The following is a 23126-nucleotide window of genomic DNA, read 5'->3' on the forward strand; positions in this document are numbered from 1 at the left end:
GAGACTCAATGGTGTAGCAGGGGGGGCTGCCACCCGGGGCGGGGCGGTTCGCCGTTGCACCCCCCCCCCCCCCCGGGTGCAGCACGATAACACCCCCCCCCCCCCCCCGACGACCAGCTCCCGCACCCTACCTTTAAAAAGAATACCGGGAGTCGCGCCTGCCCTGCACATACAAGAAATGTGGACCGTCGGCTCTTCTCTTGCTCTGTCTATCCCGCCCTTGCGGAAATAGGAAGTTGCGTCAGCGGAGGGCGGGACAGACAGAGCAAGGGAAGAGCCGACGGTCCACATTTCTTGTACATGCAGGGCAGGCGCGACTCCCGATATTCTTTTTAAAGGTGTGTGTGTGGGGGGGGGGGGGGGGGGGTCGATTCGCCGGGGGGGGGGGGGGAGCTGGCAGGGAGCACCCGTCCCGAGCTGACACCCGGGGCGGACCGCCCCTCCCGCCCCCCCTTGCTACGCCACTGGGGAGACTATTATGATTAAAGAGGATTTCCGCTTTCGAGTAACAACTATAGAAAGGGATCTGGAAGGCAGGTAGCTGTTGCTGAAGGGGGAACTCGGGGATCAGCAATGGGCTATTCTACATGTTTATGTCCCTTGTGATCCCCTTGCTTGTTTCTGGACAAGACTATGTACTGTTTTGGGGACTTGGGTCATTTGCTTACTGGTGGTGCGGGGGGGGGGGGAGATTGCAATTTGATGTTGGACCCAGCATGGGACAGACATTCCAGTAGAGTTGATAGGTGCAAGCCTTGAGTAAGTTGTTGCTTGTTGATTTTCAGCTGGTGGATTTGTGGCACTGTCAACATCCAGCAGGCAGGGATCTTTTTCTCCGCCCATCATGCTAGCTACTCCCGTACTGATGTTTTACTGGGCAACCCATATTGGTCTCAATGTCTTGCAGACGAAGGGATTGAGTCCCCAACTTGGTCTGAGCATACTCTGGTTTGGGCTTCTTTCCATATTGAGAATGATTCGCAGGGCAGGGGAGCGTGGCACTTGAATAAAAGCCTTTTTAGGGATACACAGGTGGTTGATGATGTTAGGATAGCAATTTTTAGTATCTGGAGTTTAACGATACTGAAGAGGATCGGTATGGGATGGATTAAAGGCTGTCAATAGGTGTGTGTGTTGGGGGGGGGGGGGGTCTTCATTAAATGAGGGCTCTTAGGCTGAAGCAATCCTTGCCTAAGAAAGATTTGTTAGCTCAGATTGCGCTCTTGGAAACTCAACATAAACAGGGCTGTTAAGAACATATTATAAGCATTGCCATACTGGGACAGCTCGAAGGTCCATCAAGTTCAGCATTCTGTTTTCAACAGTGGCCAATCCAGGTTACACGTACCTGGCATGATCCCAAAACAGTACAATAAATTTGATGCTGCTTATCCTAGAAATAAGCAGTGGATTTTTCCAAGTCCATCTTAATAATGGCTTATGGACTTTTCCTTTTAGTAAGCTATCCAAACCTTTTTTAAATCCCGCTAAGCTAACTGCTTTTACCACATTCTCTGGCAACGGATTCCAGAGTTTAATTACACTCCGAGTGAAGAAACATTTTCTCCGATTTGTTTTAAATTCACTACTTTGTAGCTTTATTGCATGCCCCCAAGTCCAAGTATTTTTGGAAAGAGTAAACAAGCGATTCATGTCTACCTGTTCCACTCCACTCACTATTTTATAGACCTCTATTATATCTCTCCTCAGCCATCTTTTCTCCAAGCTGAAGACCCCCAGCCGCTTTAGCCTTTCCTCAAAGGGAAGTCGTCCCATCCCCTTTATCATTTTCGTCACCCTTCTCTGTACCTTTTCTAATTCCACTATATCTTTTTTGAGATGCAGTGACCAGAATTGCACACAGTATTCAAGATGCATTCGCACCATAGAGCAATACAAAGGCATTATAACATCCTCGTTTTTGTTTTCCAATCCATTCCTAATAATACCTAACATTGTGTTTGTTTTCTTAGCTGCCGTTGCACACTGAGAAGAGGGTTTTAACATATCATGAACGATGACACCTAGATCCCTTTCCTGGTCGGTGACTCCTAATGTGGAACCTTGCATCACGTAGCTATAGTTCGGGTTCCTCTTTCCCACATATATCACTTTGTACTTGCTCATAAGTACATAAGTACATAAGTAGTGCCATACTGGGAAAGACCAAAGGTCCATCTAGCCCAGCATCCTGTCACCGACAGTGGCCAATCCAGGTCAAGGGCACCTGGCACGCTCCCCAAACGTAAAAACATTCCAGACAAGTTATACCTAAAAATGCAGAATTTTTCCAAGTCCATTTAATAGCGGTCTATGGACTTGTCCTTTAGGAATCTATCTAACCCCTTTTTAAACTCCGTCAAGCTAACCGCCCGTACCACGTTCTCCGGCAACGAATTCCAGAGTCTAATTACACGTTGGGTGAAGAAAAATTTTCTCCGATTCGTTTTAAATTTACCACACTGTAGCTTCAACTCATGCCCTCTAGTCCTAGTATTTTTGGATAGCGTGAACAGTCGCTTCACATCCACCCGATCCATTCCACTCATTATTTTATACACTTCTATCATATCTCCCCTCAGCCGTCTCTTCTCCAAGCTGAAAAGCCCTAGCCTTCTCAGCCTCTCTTCATAGGAAAGTCGTCCCATCCCCACTATCATTTTCGTCGCCCTTCGCTGTACCTTTTCCAATTCTACTATATCTTTTTTGAGATACGGAGACCAGTACTGAACACAATACTCCAGGTGCGGTCGCACCATGGAGCGATACAACGGCATTATAACATCCGCACACCTGGACTCCATACCCTTCCTAATAACACCCAACATTAAACATCATCTGCCATTTAGACGCCAAGTCTCCCAGTCTCGTAAGGTCCTCTTGTAAGTTTTCACAATCCTCTTGTGATTTAATAACTTTGTGTCATCAGCAAATTTAATTACCTCACTAGTTACTCCTATTTCTAGATCATTTATAAATATGTTACAAAGCAGGGGTCCCAGCACAGACCCCTGGGAAACTTCACTATCTACCCTTCTCCATTGAGAATACTGACCATTTAACTCTACTCTCTGTTTTTTTTTTTTTTTTTAAATCTTTTAACCAGTTTTTAATTCACAATAGAACACTATCTCCTATCCCATGACTCTCCAATTTCCTCTGGAGTCTTTCATGAGGTACTGCCTACCAGCAAAAGAGATTTGAGCTGCAAAAGGGAGGATGTTACCTTTACAAACAGGCAGATATTCACAGGCAATTTGTGCACTTTTATAAACAGCTTTATAGTCAGGAATCTCCAGTTGTGGAGGTTGCCATTGGATCATATCTGCAGAATGCAGCCTTACCCACAGTATCTAATGTCTTACAAGACCAATTAGATAAAGATGTGATGGCTCAGGAGCTTTATAATACCATTAAGCATCTTCCCGCTGGTATGGCCCCAGGTTTAGATGGCTTCTCTGTGGGTTTTTATAAATCGTTTGCAACCCAATTAGTGTCCCTGCTGGTCAGAGTGTTTGACAGAGTACATCGAGGGGAGGCCTGGCCCAATTCTATGAAACTGGCAGGTATTACTATTTTGTGTAAACCTGGGAGGTGTAACTGCGTTCTGTGGGTCCTATCGCCCGATATCCCCATTGACTGTGGATGTAAAACTACTGGTTAAAATTTTGGCAGATAGGTTAGTGGCTTTGCATCTTCAGGTGGGTCACCCTGATCAAACTGGATTTGTCAGTGGGCAGCAAGGGGAAGACAATATCAAAAGGGCACTTCATCTGAACAGCTCATTTGGGGGGGGGGGGGGGGGGGGGACATGACACTATGCTTTTAGGATAGATGCGGAAAAAGCCTTTGATAGAGTGAACTGGCCTTTTATGCTACTTGTGCTCCATAAGGTGGGCCTGGGGGGCTCATTATGTCCATTGGATTCTGAGTTTATACAGTAACCCTACAGCTGCTATAAAGATTAATGGATGCTAGTTGTGCTCCATAAGGTGGGCCTGGGGTGGGGGGGGGGGGGTCGGTATATCCATTGGATTCTGAGTTTATACAGTAACCCTACAGCTGCTATAAAGATTAATGGCGCTTACTCTGATGTTTTCTCCTTGGAGTAGGGAACTCATCAAGGGTGCCCTTTATCACCTTTTGTTATTTGATTAGTGATGGAACCCCTGGCTCAGCATATTCATGGGTTGTATGTAGGGGAGAGGAGTAGAAGATTTTTCTGTTTGCTGACGTTTTACTTATGTTAACGCAACCCCTTCAATTCCTAATTTGCTCACAAAGTTATTGGCCTATGGAGCAGGGTATAGTTTTCAAATTGAGACCTTGAACATAAATCTCATGGGGGTGGAAGTGGCGCACTTGAAGGTGACCTTTCCTTTTCGTGGTACATTCATCTCTGAAATATCTTGGTATTCAGGTCACTCCCAGGTTGGAAGATCTTTTTTAGGCTAAATATGGGATCTTGGTTAAAAAGGTATGGTTGGATTTCTCTTGTTGGTACTGGGGCTCCCCCTTGTGGTTGGGGAGAGTGGGGGCGGTGACAATGAATATATTACCTAGGTATCTTTACTTATTTCAGTCCCTCCCCTTGCCCATCCCAAGGAACATGCTTAAGCAATGGCAGTGTGATATCACTAGATTAGTTTGGTGGGGCAAACCTTACCCCCCTGTATTAGTCTGCATATACTTCGTAAACACAAAACTGAGGGTGGGTTAGGTATCCCTGATCTTTGGGTGTATTATGAGGCTGCAGAAATTCCCCATATTTGGGATTGGCAGCATGACTTGGAACAAAAGTGGTATGTGCGGATGGAGCAAGCTTTGGTGTGGGGTATTCTGTCGCCCTACCTCCCCCACCCTCCTCCGCACTCTCTTGCTCCTCCTCCTCCTGCTATCCGCGGGAGACATCAATCCCAATCCAGGTCCCCCACTCCTGTCCTCGTCCTATCCATGCAAACGATTCCGGGATGTCTCCAATCTCATCTCTATTCCCCTCCTCCCCCACTCTTCCCTCCCCTTCTCATGTGCCCTGTGGAATGCCCGCTCGGTCTACAACAAACTTCCCTTCACCCACGATCTCTTCATCTCTCGTTCCCTTCATCTGCTCGCCCTAACTGAAACCTGGCTCTCCCCTGATGACTCTGCCTCAATCGCGGCCCTATGCCATGGAGGTTCTCCCACACTCCCAGCCCAGTTGGCCGCGGTGGAGGCGTCGGGTTACTACTCTCGCCCTCCTGTAGTTTCCAACCCCTCCTCCTACCGCAGTCTCACTGCTTCTCATCCTTTGAAGTCCACTCCATCCGTCTATTCTACCCGTTGCCACTCAGAGTGGCAGTCATTTACCGCCCCCCTGATAAATCCCTCTCTTCCTTCCTCACCGACTTCGATGCCTGGCTTTCCGTTTTTCTTGAACCCTCATCTCCGTCCCTCATTCTCGGAGACTTTAACATACACGCTGATGACCCATCCGACTCTCACGCTTCTCAGTTCCTCACTCTGACATCCTCCTTCAACCTCCAGCTGTGCTCCTCCACCCCTACTCATCAAAATGGCCATTTTCTTGACCTCGTCCTCTCCTCTTCCTGCTCACCCTCCAATTTCTATGCCTCAGCTCTTCCTCTCTCTGAGTATCACCTGATCACCTTCACACTTCATCACCCCCCTCAGCCCCGCCCAACATTAACCACTACTTCCAGGAATCTCCAGGCTATTGACCCTCCCACCTTATCCTCTAGTATTTCTAATCTCCTCCCCTCCAACTCTGTCGACAAGGCTGTCTCCGCTTATAATGCCACTCTCTCCTCTGCTCTGGACACCCTCGCACCATCCATCTCCCATCCCACAAGGTGTACTAATCCCCAGCCCTGGTTAACCCCTTGCATCCGTTACCTTCGCTCCTGCGCCCGATCTGCTGAACGCCTCTGGAGGAAATCTCGCACCCACCATTCAGATTTCCTTCATTTCAAATTCATGCTATCCTCCTTGCAGTCCTCCCTATTCCTTGCCAAACAGGACTATTACACCCAATTGACTAATTCTCTCAGCTCCAACCCTCGTCGTCTCTTCGCCACCCTTAACTCCCTCCTCAAAGTGCCCTCCGCTCCCACCCCCCCTCACTCTCTCCTCAATCACTGGCTGACTACTTCCGTGACAAGGTGCAAAAGATCAACCTTGAGTTCACTACCAAGCCACCTCCTCCTCTTCACCCTTCAACCCTCTCCCTCAACCAACTAACCCAGGCCTCCTTCTCCTCCTTTCCTGATATCACCGAGGAGGAAACTACCAACCTTCTTTCCTCCTCGAAATGCACCACTTGTTCCTCTGATCCCATCCCCAGCAACTTACTTAACACCATCTCTCCTACTGTCACCCCTCCCATCTGTCATATCCTCAACCTCTCTCTCTCCACTGCAACTGTCCCTGACACCTTCAAGCACGCTGTAGTCACACCACTCCTCAAAAAAACATCACTAGACCCTACCTGTCCCTCCAACTACCGCCCCATCTCCCTCCTACCCTTCCTCTCCAAGATACTTGAGCGCGTCATTCACAGCCGCTGCCTTGATTTTCTCTCCTCTCATGCCATCCTCGATCCGCTTCAATCCAGTTTTCGCCCTCTACACTCTACAGAAACAGCACTCTCTAAAGTCTGTAATGACCTGTTCCTTGCCAAATCCAGAGGTCACTATTCCATCCTCATCCTCCTCGATCTATCCGCCGCTTTTGACACTGTCAATCATGATTTACTTCTTGCCACACTGTCCTCATTTGGGTTCCAGGGCTCTGTCCTCTCCTGGTTCTCCTCCTATCTCTTCCACCACACCTTCAGAGTACATTCTCATGGATCTTCCTCCACCCCCATCCCGCTCTCTGTTGGAGTTCCCCAGGGATCTGTCCTTGGACCCCTTCTTTTTTCAATCTACACCTCTTCCCTGGGCTCATTGATCTCATCTCATGGTCTCCAGTATCATCTTTATGCTGATGACACCCAGCTGTATCTCTCCACACCAGACATCACTACGGAGACCCAGGCCAAAGTATCGGCCTGCTTATCTGACATTGCTGCCTGGATGTCCAACCGCCACCTGAAACTAAACATGGCCAAGACCGAGCTTATCGTCTTTCCACCAAAACCCACTTCACCTTTTCCTCCACTCTCTATCTCAGTCGATAACACCCTCATCCTCCCCGTCTCATCTGCCCGCAACCTCGGAGTCATCTTCGACTCCTCCCTCTCCTTCTCCGCGCATATCCAGCAGATAGCCAAGACCTGTCGCTTCTTTCTCTAACATCAGCAAAATTCGCCCTTTCCTCTCTGAGCACACCACCCGAATTCTCATCCACTCTCTCATTACCTCTCGCCTTGACTACTGCAACCTACTCCTCGCTGGCCTCCCACTTAACCATCTATCCCCCTTTCAATCCGTTCAGAACTCTGCTGCACGTCTTATATTCCGCATGGACCAATATGCTCATATCACCCCTCTCCTCAGGTCACTTCACTGGCTTCCGATCAGATACCGCATACAGTTCAAGCTTCTCCTTCTTACCTACAAATGCACTCAAGTCTGCAGCCCCTCATTACTTCTGTACCCTCATCTCCCCTTACGTTCCCACCCGAAACCTCTGCTCACAGGACAAATCCCTCCTCTCAGTACCCTTCTCCACCACTGCCAACTCCAGGCTCCGCCCTTTCTGCCTCGCCTCACCCTATGCTTGGAATAAACTTCCAGAGCCCTTACGCCAAGCCCCCTCCCTACCCATCTTCAAATCCTTGCTCAAAGCCCACCTCTTCAACGTTGCTTTCGGCACCTAACCTTTATACCTATTCAGGTAATTTAGACTGCCCCTATTTGACTGACTGTACATTTGTCCTTTAGATTGTAAGCTCCTTGAGCAGGGACTGTCCTATGTTAAACTGTACAGCGCTGCGTAACCCTAGTAGCGCTTTAGAAATGTTAAGTAATAGTAGTAGTAGGCTTGTTAGGAGCTACGGGACACTTGTGCAATTTCCAACCCCTTTAACTTTGATTTGCTTACTTTATTTATTTTTTGTCTATTAGATTGTAAGCTCTTTGAGCAGGGACTGTCTTTCTTCTATGTTTGTGCAGCGCTGCGTACGCCTTGTAGCGCTATAGAAATGCTAAATAGTAGTAAATAGTAGTAGTAATAACTAAACATTTATTGACACTTAGGTGGAAACTCTGGGGTGGTGTTTGCAATCCTTGGGCTCTGCTATTTCCTTATTGACTCCATTTAACTGGGACATGGCAGGCGGAATGGAGAGGGGAAAGGACGCAGAGGTGGGATGGACTAAATATGGGGTGCATTACTGCTATCAGCTAGTGGAGGGAGGAGCTCTTAAGGCATTCCCTAGCTACAACAGGCATTTATAATCCACCATAAGGAATTCTATAATTATTTGAGAGTTTGTCATTTTATGGAACAGAGAGGTCTGACACCAGTGTGGAGTAGATCCTTCACTAAATGGGAAGAACTCTAAGCTGTGCATCAGGGGGGCAAAGGGTTTAATCTCTTCCCTGTAAATTCTTCTTATACCCCCAGGGTTCCTTAAATTGCCTTATATGCTTGCATGGGAAAGAGACTTAGGAATTAGATTTTCAGAAGCCCAGTGCTCTGATATCCCTATTCGCACCCATAAATTATCGGTCTCGGCATTTATCAAGTAGGCTAGTTTGAAAGTCTTGCTGCTTTGGCATTTTACTCCTGTTCGTCTGCATCAGATGGCCCATATTAGTTCAGACACCTGTTGGAGGAGGTGTGAGCTGTGGGGTACTTTACTTCACCTTTGGTGGGAGTGTCCAATAGCTCAGAAATTCTGGGCATTAATATTTCAAGAAATGTTGGTAATTTTGGGGCGGACTATTTAGGTCTTTATGGTGCCGTCATCTATTATGTTAATGTGATTTAAGGCACATAAAATAAAATATGTGCCATTAATCTTTATGGGTCTATTTACTAATTATGTGCTTAACTCGAATTAGCGAACGTTAGTAAATGAGGGTCTCAGCTTGTACCTAAGGAAGTGGAAGGTTAAGTGACTCGCCTAAGGTCAAAAGGAGCATCACTGGGAGATGCAGAATTTGAACCCTAGCTTCCTTGGTTTGCAGCCCACTCCATTTCAAACCATTCAGACACAACTTCTTCTCCTCCCCAAAGACAGATGCAAGTACGAACTCAAACACAACTATATGAGAACCCACCCACATAAAGCAGGCACTTAGAGACAGACACACCCACAAAGACAGGCGAGACCCACCCTCTTCCCAGGCAGCCAAGGCGGCGGTTGACATCTCTCTGTAGAAGTCCCTCTAGGAGTGAGCGTAGCTCTGCAGAGAAGACTTCTGGAAGTTCTACAGACTGCAAGAATAGAAAGGAGGGATGAGATAAGAGCTTGACACTCCTGATACATGCAATAATCGCTGGGTCTGCCCTCCTTTATAGGAAACAAAGGAAACAGAGACAGAAGATATGAAGTTGTACCTCAATTGACTACAGAGTGCCCTAATCACATTCATATTCTCCCAGTGCAGCCTGGTACTTACAACACAAAATAAAAGAGCAAAAATCTACCTCCCCTGTGTGGCTTTATTTCATGAACACTAAGCAGTGTAGTGGTTCTCAACCCAATCTTCTGGACAAAATGAAGATGCATAAAATGGAAGTAATAAATGCACATCGCTCATTTTTTTTTTTTGTTACATTTGTACCCTGCGCTTTCCCACTCATGGCAGGCTCAATGCGGCTTACATGGGGCAATGGAGGGTTAAGTGACTTGCCCAGAGTCACAAGGAGCTGCCTGTGCCTGAAGTGGGAATCGAACTCAGTTCCCCAGGACCAAAGTCCACCACCCTAACCACTAGGCCACTCCTCCACTCCATTGTGGAAACCCTGAAAACCTGGGAGTGTCCAGAGAACTGAGTTGAGAACTCCTGTCATAATATTACAAGGATCCATGCATCACAGTAAGCCCTTCCATTCCCTTCCTCTACCCCCAATGCCAACACTCCCTCTGCATGCAGCGAGCATGTTTATTGTGCTGGGAAGGCTTGTTCTAGGTTTTGTTAAAATCAAATGCAATTTTGATGGAATCCATCAGGCCCAGGTGCTTTGCTTTATTTTTTTTTCCTTATTGAAAGCTAAGATCACAATGAAAAGGAGAGGAGAAGACCTCTGAGAGTTGCGACCTCCAAAACATTTTCAGTTAACATACAAAAAATATACTGGAAGAAGAAGGCGAAATACAAGGCTGTCTAACTCTATGTCATCTCCAAGCTCTGAAGCCAGCTTTGTTTTTTTGTGTTGTTTTTTTTTTTAACTTCCACTGTACGGCATGTTGATGTTTGGTGCCCTGCAGAGTACATTGGGATAGCAGTTTATAACTAGCATTAGACTAACTCCTGACAGCATGGAATCAGGTTCACAGTGCTCATGTAAAGTTTTGCTAAACAATTTGCCAATAAATAAATGCGGACTGAAGGTAAAGGGAGGTCCATGCCACCACTATGACCCTTCTGAGGAACAGGCAAGAGATCTGCTCACCATAGTCAGTGTCATGCGATCAATCTCATGCTTGTCTTTCGTCTTGTGCTGCCGGAACGGACTGTGTCTGAAAGATAAAAATATCACTGTTCAATAACTGAAGACTCAGCCAGTTAGAAACTCCTCATGGCATTAAATTTATTTTATTTTCAGCACTTGATATACCGCAAGTGATCCCTGAGGCAACCATGCAGTTTACAATTTCTATTACAGGTACTTTGTAATAAATAAAAATTCAGATGCAAGCCCATCTATCATTGAGAGATTAGTGGCTGGAAAGGATTTTGGAAGTGTGGGACTGAGAAGCATCAAGGACTGAAGAAAGGATAAGATATAGATACTGAAAAATGGAGAGAGGACTAGGAAGATGAGAATGCAAGAGGGATTTGGTGTCTAAAGAGGGGCAAAGAGGAATACTTGGATCCTGTGCAGGGAGGGATGAAGGAGAAAGACATGGGCACTTCGGAGGGTCTGGTCTCCGAGGATGGAGGCAGGTGGAAAAAGTTAAATGCTTTCAAATAAAGCTCTAACAAATATGTAAAAACCCTCAAAAATATTTAAATTGTTTATTTTGATGTCCATAACATATTGCTCCTGGCCCAGTGTAGAATTTGCACAGAAACTCCTCTATAGAATTCTGCACAGGAACCAGGAGACACCCCCCAACACACATGCAACCCGCCAGCTTGGCCCTGATCACCACAAGTGAAGGAGGAGAAAAGTGTGAGTGTGTGTCTGTTGCATGCCATGGAAAGAGGTATGGGGATAGTGACCAGAGGGAGATAAAGTGGTGATGGTGATTAAGAGACATTTGTGGTGGGGCCTAGCCTAGGAGGTGGTAATGATCGAGACAGGAGGAGAATTGAGTGAGCTATTGCTGTATATTTGCGTAGGGGGAGGGGTGTGTGTGAGAAACAACTATTGGTGTCTATATAGGAGATGGGTGGGAGGTTAAGAGAGAAATACGAGGATGTGCATGATTGCGGCAGGGCCTATTAATGAGGGGGATGGAAAGCAAGTAAGGGACAGAAATTGCCACGGTTGTTGGCTCTCCTTTTGCTTTGTAATCAGTTAAAATATAAATCCAGCACCTCACAATAAATTTTCTCCCCAATCTCGTCCTCAGCTGCAGAAATCAAGTGCTTTGCAAAGAAAGCAACTCCAGGCAACACTGGGCACCTAGGGGGCAATTCTACAAAGAGGGCAACTAACATTTACATGGCAAGCTCATGACTAGAATGCCAGCATTCTGTACATATGTGCATATCTTTTAAATGTATTCTGCCCACCTGTATGTATGTAAATTATAGTTACGTATGTTATCTCCGGCATCTAGGAGCGAGCATTTATTCTGGCACACAGCTGTATATACCCAGTTATGCTAGCATTTGCTAAAGGAAAGAAGGCACCTACTTTCCTTTATAGAATAAGGGCCTGATATTCAGCTGACGGTGATTTGCTGCCCACTGGTGGTGCTAAACCTGGAAATTCTATGCTGGGTCATGTCCGGGCTTTGGCATTAAATGTCCAGATTTGTGGAGCTGGCTAACATGTAGCCGGTTTAAGTGCGATATTCAGCTCTTAACCGGCCATGGATTACCACATAAAGAAAGAAGCGCATGTCAGTTCTATTTATGCAGTTAATCTGAATATTGGCACTTAACCGGCCAAGTCCTGACTCCACCCCTGCAGTGCCCCCAAAATAGTCAGTTTTGAGTTTTGCGCTAACCATTTAAATGCTGCTGAAAATGACCAGTCAGCCCCGAACAAGAACCATTTCTGGATTGTTACATCACATTGAATATCGACCCCTAGGCGCCTCGTTCTAGAATTGACTTATATTGGCACATGGAGGGCAGAGTCAGTGAAGGAAGAGAGATTCAGCTTTAGTGTAAAAGGTAAAGAACTGGAGGAAAAAGAGACTGCTGTTCTGTGCCTGTGGAATGGGATATACACAGAAAATCCTTAAATGGCAAAGAGAATGGAAACTAAGCATGGAACGAATTCAGCTCAGAAGAGCAGCGACATTAAACTTTGCGTTTCTAAGAAGGCATGAGGGAGTAATCTGCACAGAACGACAGTCATAACCCTAACTACCTTCCTGGGCACACAGAAAGCGAATGCTACATACCTGTAGAAAGTATTCTCCGAGGACAGCAGGCTGATTGTTCTCACTGATGGGTGACGTCCACGGCAGCCCCTCTAATCGGAATCTTCACTAGCAAAGTCCTTTGCTAGTCCTCGTGCGCCCGCGCGCACCGCGCATGCGCGGCCGTCTTCCCGCCCGAAACCGGCTCGAGCCGGCCAGTCCAGTATGTAGCAAGACAATACAAGGGAAGACACAACTCCAAAGGGGAGGCGGGCGGGTTTGTGAGAACAATCAGCCTGCTGTCCTCGGAGAATACCTTCTACAGGTATGTAGCATTCGCTTTCTCCGAGGACAAGCAGGCTGCTTGTTCTCACTGATGGGGTATCCCTAGCCCCCACGCTCACTCAAAACAACAACCATGGTCAATTGGGCCTCGCAACGGCGAGGACATAACTGAGATTGACCTAAAAAATTTACCAACTAACTGAGAGTGTAGCCTGGAACAGAACAAACAGGGCCCTCGGGGGGTGGAGTTGGATCCTAAAGCCCAAACAGGTTCTGAAGAACTGACTGCCCGAACCGACTGTCGCGTCGGGTATCCTGCTGCAGGCAGTAATGAGATGTGAATGTGTGGACAGATGACCACGTCGCAGCTTTGCAAATTTCTTCAATAGAGGCTGACTTCAAGTGGGCTACCGACGCAGCCATGGCTCTAACATTATGAGCCGTGACATGACTCTCAAGAGCCAGCCCCGCCTGGGCGTAAGTGAAGGAAATGCAATCTGCTAGCCAATTGGATATGGTGCGTTTCCCCACAGCCACTCCCCTCCTATTGGGATCAAAAGAAACAAACAATTGGGTGGACTGTCTGTTGGGCTGTGTCCGCTCCAAATAGAAGGCCAATGCTCTCTTGCAGTCCAATGTGTGCAGCTGACGTTCAGCAGGGCAGGAATGAGGACGGGGAAAGAATGTTGGCAAGACAATTGACTGGTTCAGATGGAACTCCGACACGACCTTTGGCAAGAACTTAGGGTGAGTGCGGAGGACTACTCTGTTATGATGAAATTTGGTGTAAGGGGCCTGGGCTACCAGGGCCTGAAGCTCACTGACTCTACGAGCTGAAGTAACTGCCACCAAGAAAATGACCTTCCAGGTCAAGTACTTCAGATGGCAGGAATTCAGTGGCTCAAAAGGAGGTTTCATCAGCTGGGTGAGAACGACATTGAGATCCCATGACACTGTAGGAGGCTTGACAGGGGGCTTTGACAAAAGCAAACCTCTCATGAAGCGAACAACTAAAGGCTGTCCTGAGATCGGCTTACCTTCCACACGGTAATGGTATGCACTGATTGCACTAAGGTGAACCCTTACAGAGTTGGTCTTGAGACCAGACTCAGACAAGTGCAGAAGGTATTCAAGCAGGGTCTGTGTAGGACAAGAGCGAGGATCTAGGGCCTTGCTGTCACACCAGACGGCAAACCTCCTCCATAAAAGAAGTAACTCCTCTTAGTGGACTCTTTCCTGGAAGCAAGCAAGATGCGGGAGACACCCTCTGACAGACCCAAAGAGGCAAAGTCTACGCTCTCAACATCCAGGCCGTGAGAGCCAGGGACCGGAGGCTGGGATGCAGAAGAGCCCCTTCGTCCTGCGTGATGAGGGTCGGAAAACACTCCAATCTCCACGGTTCTTCGGAGGATAACTCCAGAAGAAGAGGGAACCAGATCTGACGCGGCCAAAAAGGAGCAATCAGAATCATGGTGCCTCGGTCTTGCTTGAGTTTCAACAAAGTCTTCCCTACCAGAGGAATGGGAGGATAAGCATACAGCAGGCCCTCCCCCCAATCCAGGAGGAAGGCATCCGATGCCAGTCTGCCGGGGGCCTGAAGCCTGGAACAGAACTGAGGGACTTTGTGGTTCGCTCGAGATGCGAAGAGATCCACCAAGGGGGTGCCCCACGCTTGGAAGATCTGGCGCACCACTCGGGAGTTGAGCGACCACTCGTGAGGTTGCATAATCCTGCTCAGTCTGTCGGCCAGACTGTTGTTTACGCCTGCCAGATATGTGGCTTGGAGCCCCATGCCGTGACGGCGAGCCCAGAGCCACATGCTGACGGCTTCCTGACACAGGGGGTGAGATCCGGTGCCCCCCTGCTTGTTGACATAGTACATGGCAACCTGGTTGTCTGTCTGAATTTGGATAATTTGGTGGGACAGCCGATCTCTGAAAGCCTTCAGAGCGTTCCAGATCACTCGCAACTCCAGGAGATTGATCTGTAGACCGCGTTCCTGGAGGGACCAGCTTCCTTGGGTGTGAAGCCCATCGACATGAGCTCCCCATCCCAGGAGAGACGCATCCGTGGTCAGCACTTTTTGTGGCTGAGGAATTTGGAAAGGACGTCCCAGAGTCAAATTGGACCAAATCGTCCACCAATACAGGGATTCGAGAAAACTCGTGGACAGGTGGATCACGTCTTCTAGATCCCCAGCAGCCTGAAACCACTGAGAAGCTAGGGTCCATTGAGCAGATCTCATGTGAAGGCGGGCCATGGGAGTCACATGAACTGTGGAGGCCATGTGGCCCAGCAATCTCAACATCTGCCGAGCTGTGATCTGCTGGGACGTTCGCACCCGCGAGACGAGGGACAACAAGTTGTTGGCCCTCGTCTCTGGGAGATAGGCGCGAGCCGTCCGAGAATCCAGCAGAGCTCCTATGAATTCGAGTCTCTGTGCTGGGAGAAGATGGGACTTTGGGTAATTTATCACAAACCCCAGTAGCTCCAAGAGGCGAATAGTCATCTGCATGGACTGCAGGGCTCCTGCCTCGGACGTGTTCTTCACCAGCCAATTGTCGAGATATGGGAAGACGTGCACCCCCAGCCTGCGAAGTGCCGCTGCTACTACAGCCAAGCACTTTGTGAACACCCTGGGCGCAGAGGCGAGCCCAAAGGGTAGCACACAGTACTGGAAGTGACGTGTGCCCAGCTGAAATCGCAGATACTGTCTGTGAGCTGGCAGTATCGGGATGTGTGTGTAGGCATCCTTCAAGTCCAGAGAGCATAGCCAATCGTTTTCCTGAATCATGGGAAGTAGGGTGCCCAGGGAAAGCATCCTGAACTTTTCTTTTACGAGATATTTGTTCAGGGCCCTTAGGTCTAGGATGGGACGCATCCCCCCTGTTTTCTTTTCTACAAGGAAGTACCTGGAATAGAATCCCAGCCCTTCTTGCCCAGATGGCACGGGCTCGACCGCATTGGCGCTGAGAAGGGCGGAGAGTTCCTCTGCAAGTACCTGCTTGTGCTGGAAGCTGTAAGACTGAGCTCCCGGTGGACAATTTGGAGGTTTTGAGGCCAAATTGAGGGTGTATCCTTGCCGGACTATTTGCAGAACCCACTGATCGGAGGTTATGAGAGGCCACCTTTGGTGAAAAGCTTTCAACCTCCCCCCGACCGGCAGGTCGCCCGGCACGGACACTTGGATGTCGGCTATGCTCTGCTGGAGCCAGTCAAAAGCTCGCCCCTTGCTTTTGCTGGGGAGCCGCGGGGCCTTGCTGAGGCGCACGCTGCTGACGAGAGCGAGCGCGCTGGGGCTTAGCCTGGGCCGCAGGCTGTCGAGAAGGGGGATTGTACCTACGCTTGCCAGAAGAGTAGGGAACAGTCCTCCTTCCCCCAAAAAATCTTCTACCTGTAGAGGTAGAGGCTGAAGGCTGCCGGCGGGAGAACTTGTCGAATGCGGTGTCCCGCTGGTGGAGATGCTCTACCACCTGCTCGACCTTCTCTCCAAAAATATTGTCCGCACGGCAAGGCGAGTCCGCAATCCGCTGCTGGAGTCTATTCTCCAGGTCGGAGGCACGCAGCCATGAGAGCCTGCGCATCACCACACCTTGAGCAGCGGCCCTGGACGCAACATCAAAGGTGTCATACACCCCTCTGGCCAGGAATTTTCTGCACGCCTTCAGCTGCCTGACCACCTCCTGAAAAGGCTTGGCTTGCTCGGGGGGGAGAGCATCAACCAAGCCCGCCAACTGCCGCACATTGTTCCGCAGGTGTATGCTCGTGTAGAGCTGGTAAGACTGGATTTTGGCCACGAGCATAGAGGAATGGTAGGCCTTCCTCCCAAAGGAGTCTAAGGTTCTAGAGTCTTTGCCCGGGGGCGCCGAAGCATGCTCCCTAGAACTCTTAGCCTTCTTTAGGGCCAGATCCACAACTCCAGAGTCGTGAGGCAACTGGGTGCGCATCAGCTCTGGGTCCCCATGGATCCGGTACTGGGACTCGATCTTCTTGGGAATGTGGGGATTACTTAATGGCTTGGTCCAGTTCGCAAGCAATGTCTTTTTCAGAACATGGTGCAAGGGAACAGTGGACGCTTCCTTAGGTGGAGAAGGATAGTCCAGGAGCTCAAACATTTCAGCCCTGGGCTCGTCCTCCACAACCACCGGGAAGGGGATGGCCGTAGACATCTCCCGGACAAAGGAAGCGAAAGACAGACTCTCAGGAGGAGAAAGCTGTCTTTCAGGAGAGGGAGTGGGATCGGAAGGAAGACCCTCAGACTCCTCGTCAGAGAAATATCTGGGGTCTTCTTCCTCTTCCCACGAGGCCTCACCCTCGGCGTCAGACACAAGTTCACGAACCTGTGTCTGCAACCTCGCCCGGCTCGACTCAGTGGAGCCACGTCCACGATGGGGGCGTCGAGAGGTAGACTCCCTCGCCTGCATCGGCGAAGCTCCCTCCGCCGACGTAGTCGGGGAGCCTTCCTGGGAGGTGGCCGCAGTCGGCACCGCACGCGGTACCGACGTCGGGGACCTCACCCCGGGCGATGGGCCAGCCGGCGCCACGCTCGACGGTACCGGAGGCGCAAGCACCGCCGGTACCGGAGGGGTAGGGCGCAACAGCTCTCCCAGAATCTCTGGGAGAACGGCCCGGAGGCTCTCGTTCAGAGCGGCTGCAGAGAAAGGCATGGAGGTCGATGCAGGCGTCGACGTCAGAACCTGTTCCGGGCGTGGAGGCTGTTCCGGGCTGTCCAGAGTGGAGCGCATCGACACCTCATGAACAGAGGGTGAGCGGTCCTCTCGGTGCCGATGCCTGCTGGGTGCCGACTCTCTCGGCGACCCAGAGCTCTCGGTGCCGACGCGGGGAGGAGACCGGTGTCGATGCTTCTTCGACTTCTTCCGAAGCATGTCACCGGAGCTCCCCGGCACCGACGAGGAGGACGTAGAATCCAGCCGTCGCTTCCTCGGGGCCGAGGTCGAAGGAGGTCGATCTCGGGGGGGCTGTACCGCAGGAGCCCTCAGGGTAGGGGGAGACCCACCCGAAGGCTCACCGCCACCAGCAGGGGAATGGACAGCCCTCACCTGCACTCCTGACGATGCACCACCGTCCGACGACATCAGCAGACGAGGTCCCGGTACCACCGACGTCGATGCAGCTATCCGATGTCTCGGCGCCGATGCAGAGGGCCGATGCCTCGATGCACTCGATGCACTGGCGGCCGAGGATGAAGGTCTGGACGCTGACGACGTCGATGCACTCGATGGCCTTGGTGTCGATGCCGACGAAGAGCCCGAGAACAAAACGTTCCACTGGGCCAATCTCGCTACCTGAGTCCGCCTTTGTAACAGGGAACACAGACTACAGTTCTGAGGACGGTGCTCGGCCCCCAGACACTGAAGACACGACGAGTGCCTATCAGTGAGCGATATTACCCGGGCGCACTGGGTGCACTTCTTGAAGCCGCTGGAAGGCTTCGATGTCATGGGTGGAAAAATCACGCCGGCGAAATCAAAATCCGAAATGGCGAATTGAAGCACCATAAAGTTTTAGGGAGAAAATCTCGACCGAGGCCGAAAGAGGCCTACCCCGACGACGAAAGAAAACTTACCGGGGCAAAGACTGAAAAATACGGGAAGGGACAAACGAAGCCCGGGGGGCTTCCGGAGCACTTCCCAACAATTTTTTAAAGATTTTCCGAAGAAAACACACGTCAACGAAAAAAAGGACGCGCGAGGTCGACTTTCCGGGGCTCGACACGGCGAAAACACGACCGTACCGAGTGCGGACAAAAGAAGACTGGCCGGCTCGAGCCGGTTTCGGGCGGGAAGACGGCCGCGCATGCGCGGTGCGCGCGAGGACTAGCAAAGGACTTTGCTAGTGAAGATTCCGATTGGAGGGGCTGCCGTGGACGTCACCCATCAGTGAGAACAAGCAGCCTGCTTGTCCTCGGAGAATGGATCATTTTGGATCTGTCATCATTACTATTTTACCATGTATGAGGGAAGAATCTTTAAATCAGAATAATTAAGCTTACAAGCAGAACCCTCAGCTTCCTACAATAACATGACCATCTCTTGCTGAAGGACTGAGGGAAAGGTACTCCACAGCCCCAAACCTTCTGTTTCCACTGCCTTTAGCCACTGGCTCCACCATTACACACATTCCAGAAAGCTTTTTGTAGAGAACGAAAATGATAAAAGTTCAGTCACATATGTCAAGTGGTCCGAACATGTAACCTAAGAAGTCAAAGTATGAACACAGAACAGACAGCTGAAGGGAGACCTCAGAGAGAAGCCTTTCAAAAATTTTTCTTTTTATTTAATGTTTTGTGTTAGCAAGTGTCTGGAAGTACATTTTTGCATCTGTAGATTAACTTCTGGGTATTACTGTTGATAATCAGTCCTACAGGAAGAAGCAGAATGAAACAGGAAATAAAGAAACTCAATGGCCACAGTCAGCAAAGAAAAAAAAAAAAGAAGAGTGAAAAAGACATACAGAAGCAATAATCCCAATTTCTTCTAGTCCAGCAAGCCATGCTGAGAAACCACTGTCCACAATCTCCCGTTTTTGATAATATCTCTAGATCAGTTGTTTAGAGGCCATTACCCACACCACCTCTATCAGTCAACAGCATGGAGTTCACCATTAGACCTGCATGGGGGAGGGGGAAGCCTTGTGTATCAAGAGCCATAATAAAACAAAAAAAAAAAATCACTTATCACACTTACCCTCTCAGGAGCTTGAAAAGCATACAGCCCAGGGAGAACCAGTCAGCGCTGCTATCATACGCCACTCCCTTCTGTAGGACCTCAGGAGCCATATATCCATGAGTTCCCCTAAAATCAGCAAGACACCGTCAAACTCACTTTTACTCAGCAGGAGGCGCTGTAGGGAATGGTGTAGGGGCTCACACCACCTGCAGTGCCAGCCTCTCTCAGCAGAGAGCGCTATAAGAGATGGCGCCGAGAGCATATACTTGGGAAGAGCAGCATTCAATACTCACACACTAGCATGAGGTTTCTTTTTTGAGAAGTCACAGGCTAAACCCAGGTCTGATATTCTCACATGGCCATACTCGTCCAGTAGGATATTTGCTGGCTGCATGAAAACAAAATAAAAGAACAGAGGATATAAAGATGTACTCATTCCTTCCAAAGTGCAGCAGCTTGGACATAATTTGCTTTGCGCTGGAGAAGGTGGAGCTCCCCAGCAATTCTTTTTCCTCCCTCCCCTCCTCACCTTGAGGTCCCTGTACACAACAAAACGGTTGTGCATATGTTCCAGCCCCAGGATAATCTCTGATGCGTAGAACCGCATTTCAACCTCCGAGAACACGCCATGCTGGGAGAGGTGGTAGTGCAAGTCACCCCCTGCAAGAGAGGAAGAGAACACTGCTTTGATCTTGATAACTAAGAGGGAAAAAATACATTCTGACTAAACCAAAGCTGCAGCCATGACTGCAAGAGCCCTTCGCTGCACACAGCACTCTCTTCATGCAGCCCACACACTACATTTCAAAATGCTCTGAAGAAAAAAAAATCAGTTTAATTTTTTCACAGATCTGATATACCCCGTTAGGCTTAGACAGGGTCACAGCAGTGACATGGAAGCCAAAGTCAGTCACTGTGTCTGTACTACCCCTAGCATCTTGGGTGAGGAGAACCAGAGTTGACACTACTTGTCGTAGGCGAGATCATTGTCACTTTGAGGGCTGAACTGAGACCATAAAGATTTACAGAGGATACTACTAATCCAGATTATGTTCAAACCCGGCATCCAGAGTGACATATTCAACAGAGCCATGTACCACTCCCTTGAACCATTCAGACTTAGAAGTGAGAGGCTTTACATCCCTGTGCCAATCCCTCCCATCCCACCCTATCCCAGAAGTGAGAGGCTCTATATCCCCATGAGAATCCCCCCAAGCCACCCTGTCCTAGAGGTGAGAGGCTCTGTATCCCCATGAGAATACCCCCACCCTAGCCACCCTGTCCTAGAGATAAGAGGCTCTGTATCCCCATGAGAATCCCCCCACCCAAGCCACTCTGTCCTAGAGGTGAGAGGCTCTGTATCCCCTGCACCAGGCCCCCCAAGCCACTCTGTCCTAGAGGTGTGAAGCTCTATAAACCCATGCCAGTTCCCCCCAAGCTGTCCTGTTTGAGGCGAGAGGCTCAATATTCCTATATCAAACCCTAAAGATTCCTTAGAGACGCTTTGGGATGAATGATGAAAGCTTGACAGAATGCTTCTCTCTCATACCATTCATGAGGTCCAGGATGAAGCTGAGTTTGTCTGGCGTGTGGAAAGCATATGTCATGCAGACGATGAAGGGGCAGTCCTGCAGTAGAAAGAGAAGATGCTACATGAGACTTCCCTCAACTGAAACCAGATTTTAAATCCACTATTTAATTAGAACTTAATTCTCTGAAGTCAGAAACTTTCATAAACTAATATCAGAACTTTTACACTTTTTCTACATTTAATAAACGTATTAAGGAAATCTAGCTCTAAAGAAATCCAAAATGCAGAGAGCATAAAAAACTGTAAATCGCTGTATAAAAGGAGAAAAAAGCAATAGTTCGCTTTCTGTGCCAGTATGGTAATCCTTTAGTTTCTCTTGCCAATTTTTTGGTTCTTGAAATCCCCCATAACTGGTCCCTATTTCTGCTTCCCCACTTCCCCAATAATAACTGCTGCCTCTAGCCCCAACTGAAAATATTTGCAGGTCTGCTGTCCATAGATTATTTGCTATATATTTTCTGAGTAGAACATTTAAGGTTTTTGTGTTGCTTCACAATATCTGGCAATGGAGGGATTTTGTGTTGCTGTTACTGAGATGACAACAGAATTTGAATAATTCTGTTTAAATTGACGTGCAGGACGTCAGGACGACTAACACAGAAACAGAATCCTTCCACATCAGCTGCAGCAGCAATGCGCTGGCCCAGAGACCGGCGCTGAAGAGGACTTCGGCTGGCGAGGGTATGTTATTGTTTTTAACATTTTGTGGGGGAAGGTTATATTTTGTTTGCAGGATGGAATGGGATTCTGACTGGCTTTTTGTTCGAAACACTGTATTACTAATCTGTGACTGCAATATATGAAGCTATGAAAAATTTTGGACCCCATTTTTATTTCTGGTCGGAAGCTCCTTTGCTGTAGCCCCTGTGGAGGCCACGCTGTATGGAGACTCTTTAAAATGATAAAGCACATTTTACTGGTGCACATGTGTTGGCACTTGCTGTTTTAAAGATTTGGGATTTTTCAGTTCAAGGGATTTATTCTTTGGGTATGGTACATATATCACAGTTTATTTTTTGTGTGATTTTCCTGTGTGTTCTGATGTTTTTTGATTTGTATGTGAACGTTTAAAATTGAAGTGTTAAAAGGAATACATAATTTTTCCTCCCAATATTTAAACACCACGGTTAGCGTTGGATTCAAACACCAATCACAGTGTTTAAATCTTTACCTGGATATCAGGAACAGAGTGGCTAATGGAAGTTATTCAGCGCTGGTACTCGGATAACTAGCAGACTTAAGTTAGAATGTTAATATACTTTTGTAACCCACCCAGAACTTAGGATGGAGTGGGAAATAAATTTGTTAAATAATTAAATACATACATAAAATAAGAACAACTATTTTGCTCTGCCACCAGACTGCCCTGGCAATACCAGATAGTGCCAAGGCGATCAGAGATGATGATTTTCAGCAGCAGCATGTTTATTTTCATATAATATTTGTTTTGTATGAGTAGTTAAGGTTCCACAATTTTTAGCCTTTTGATGTCAGGAGAATCAGTGAAGCCAGAGTTCAAATCCCAGTGTAGCACCTTGTGATCCTAGGCAAGTCTCTTAACTCTCTGTTGCCTCAGGTACAAGCTTAGGGGGCAAGTCTACAATTTAGCACCAAGTAGTACATGCCACAATGGGATGTGCTTAATACCAATTCTATAACAGCACTCTCTCATTTGATTCTGACCAGAGAACCACCAACAATTAAGATGAGCCATGCTGTAACGTACCAACATCCATCAAGCACATCATGATGCCACCCCCACTACCTATCCAGATCATAAATACCCTAAGATTCAAAATTAGCTGAAGAAGGAAAAATAGTGTCCTGGCTGATATTTCATTTAGGTATTATTACATCAGATAGTCCCTGTCATTTTGGAATCTCCTGATTCCCAAGAAAGGGTTAC

At 48.4% G+C, this 23126-nt stretch overlaps 1 protein-coding gene across 1 annotated transcript in view; it reads right to left on the minus strand.

The window, feature by feature from the left end:
- Positions 1-23126, minus strand: part of GRK2 (G protein-coupled receptor kinase 2) — a 158920-nt gene that overhangs the window by 23006 nt on the left and 112788 nt on the right. Inside the window, exons 10-15 of the mRNA XM_030185800.1 lie at positions 21179-21257; positions 20159-20289; positions 19923-20017; positions 19648-19755; positions 10567-10633; positions 9284-9384 (exon numbers count right to left, since the gene is read on the minus strand). Coding sequence (XP_030041660.1) covers positions 9284-9384; positions 10567-10633; positions 19648-19755; positions 19923-20017; positions 20159-20289; positions 21179-21257 — 581 coding nt within the window. The remainder of the gene's footprint in view (positions 1-9283; positions 9385-10566; positions 10634-19647; positions 19756-19922; positions 20018-20158; positions 20290-21178; positions 21258-23126) is intronic.

This window comes from Microcaecilia unicolor, chromosome 1 (genome assembly GCF_901765095.1).
Source record: "Microcaecilia unicolor chromosome 1, aMicUni1.1, whole genome shotgun sequence".
NCBI lineage: Eukaryota > Metazoa > Chordata > Amphibia > Gymnophiona > Siphonopidae > Microcaecilia > Microcaecilia unicolor.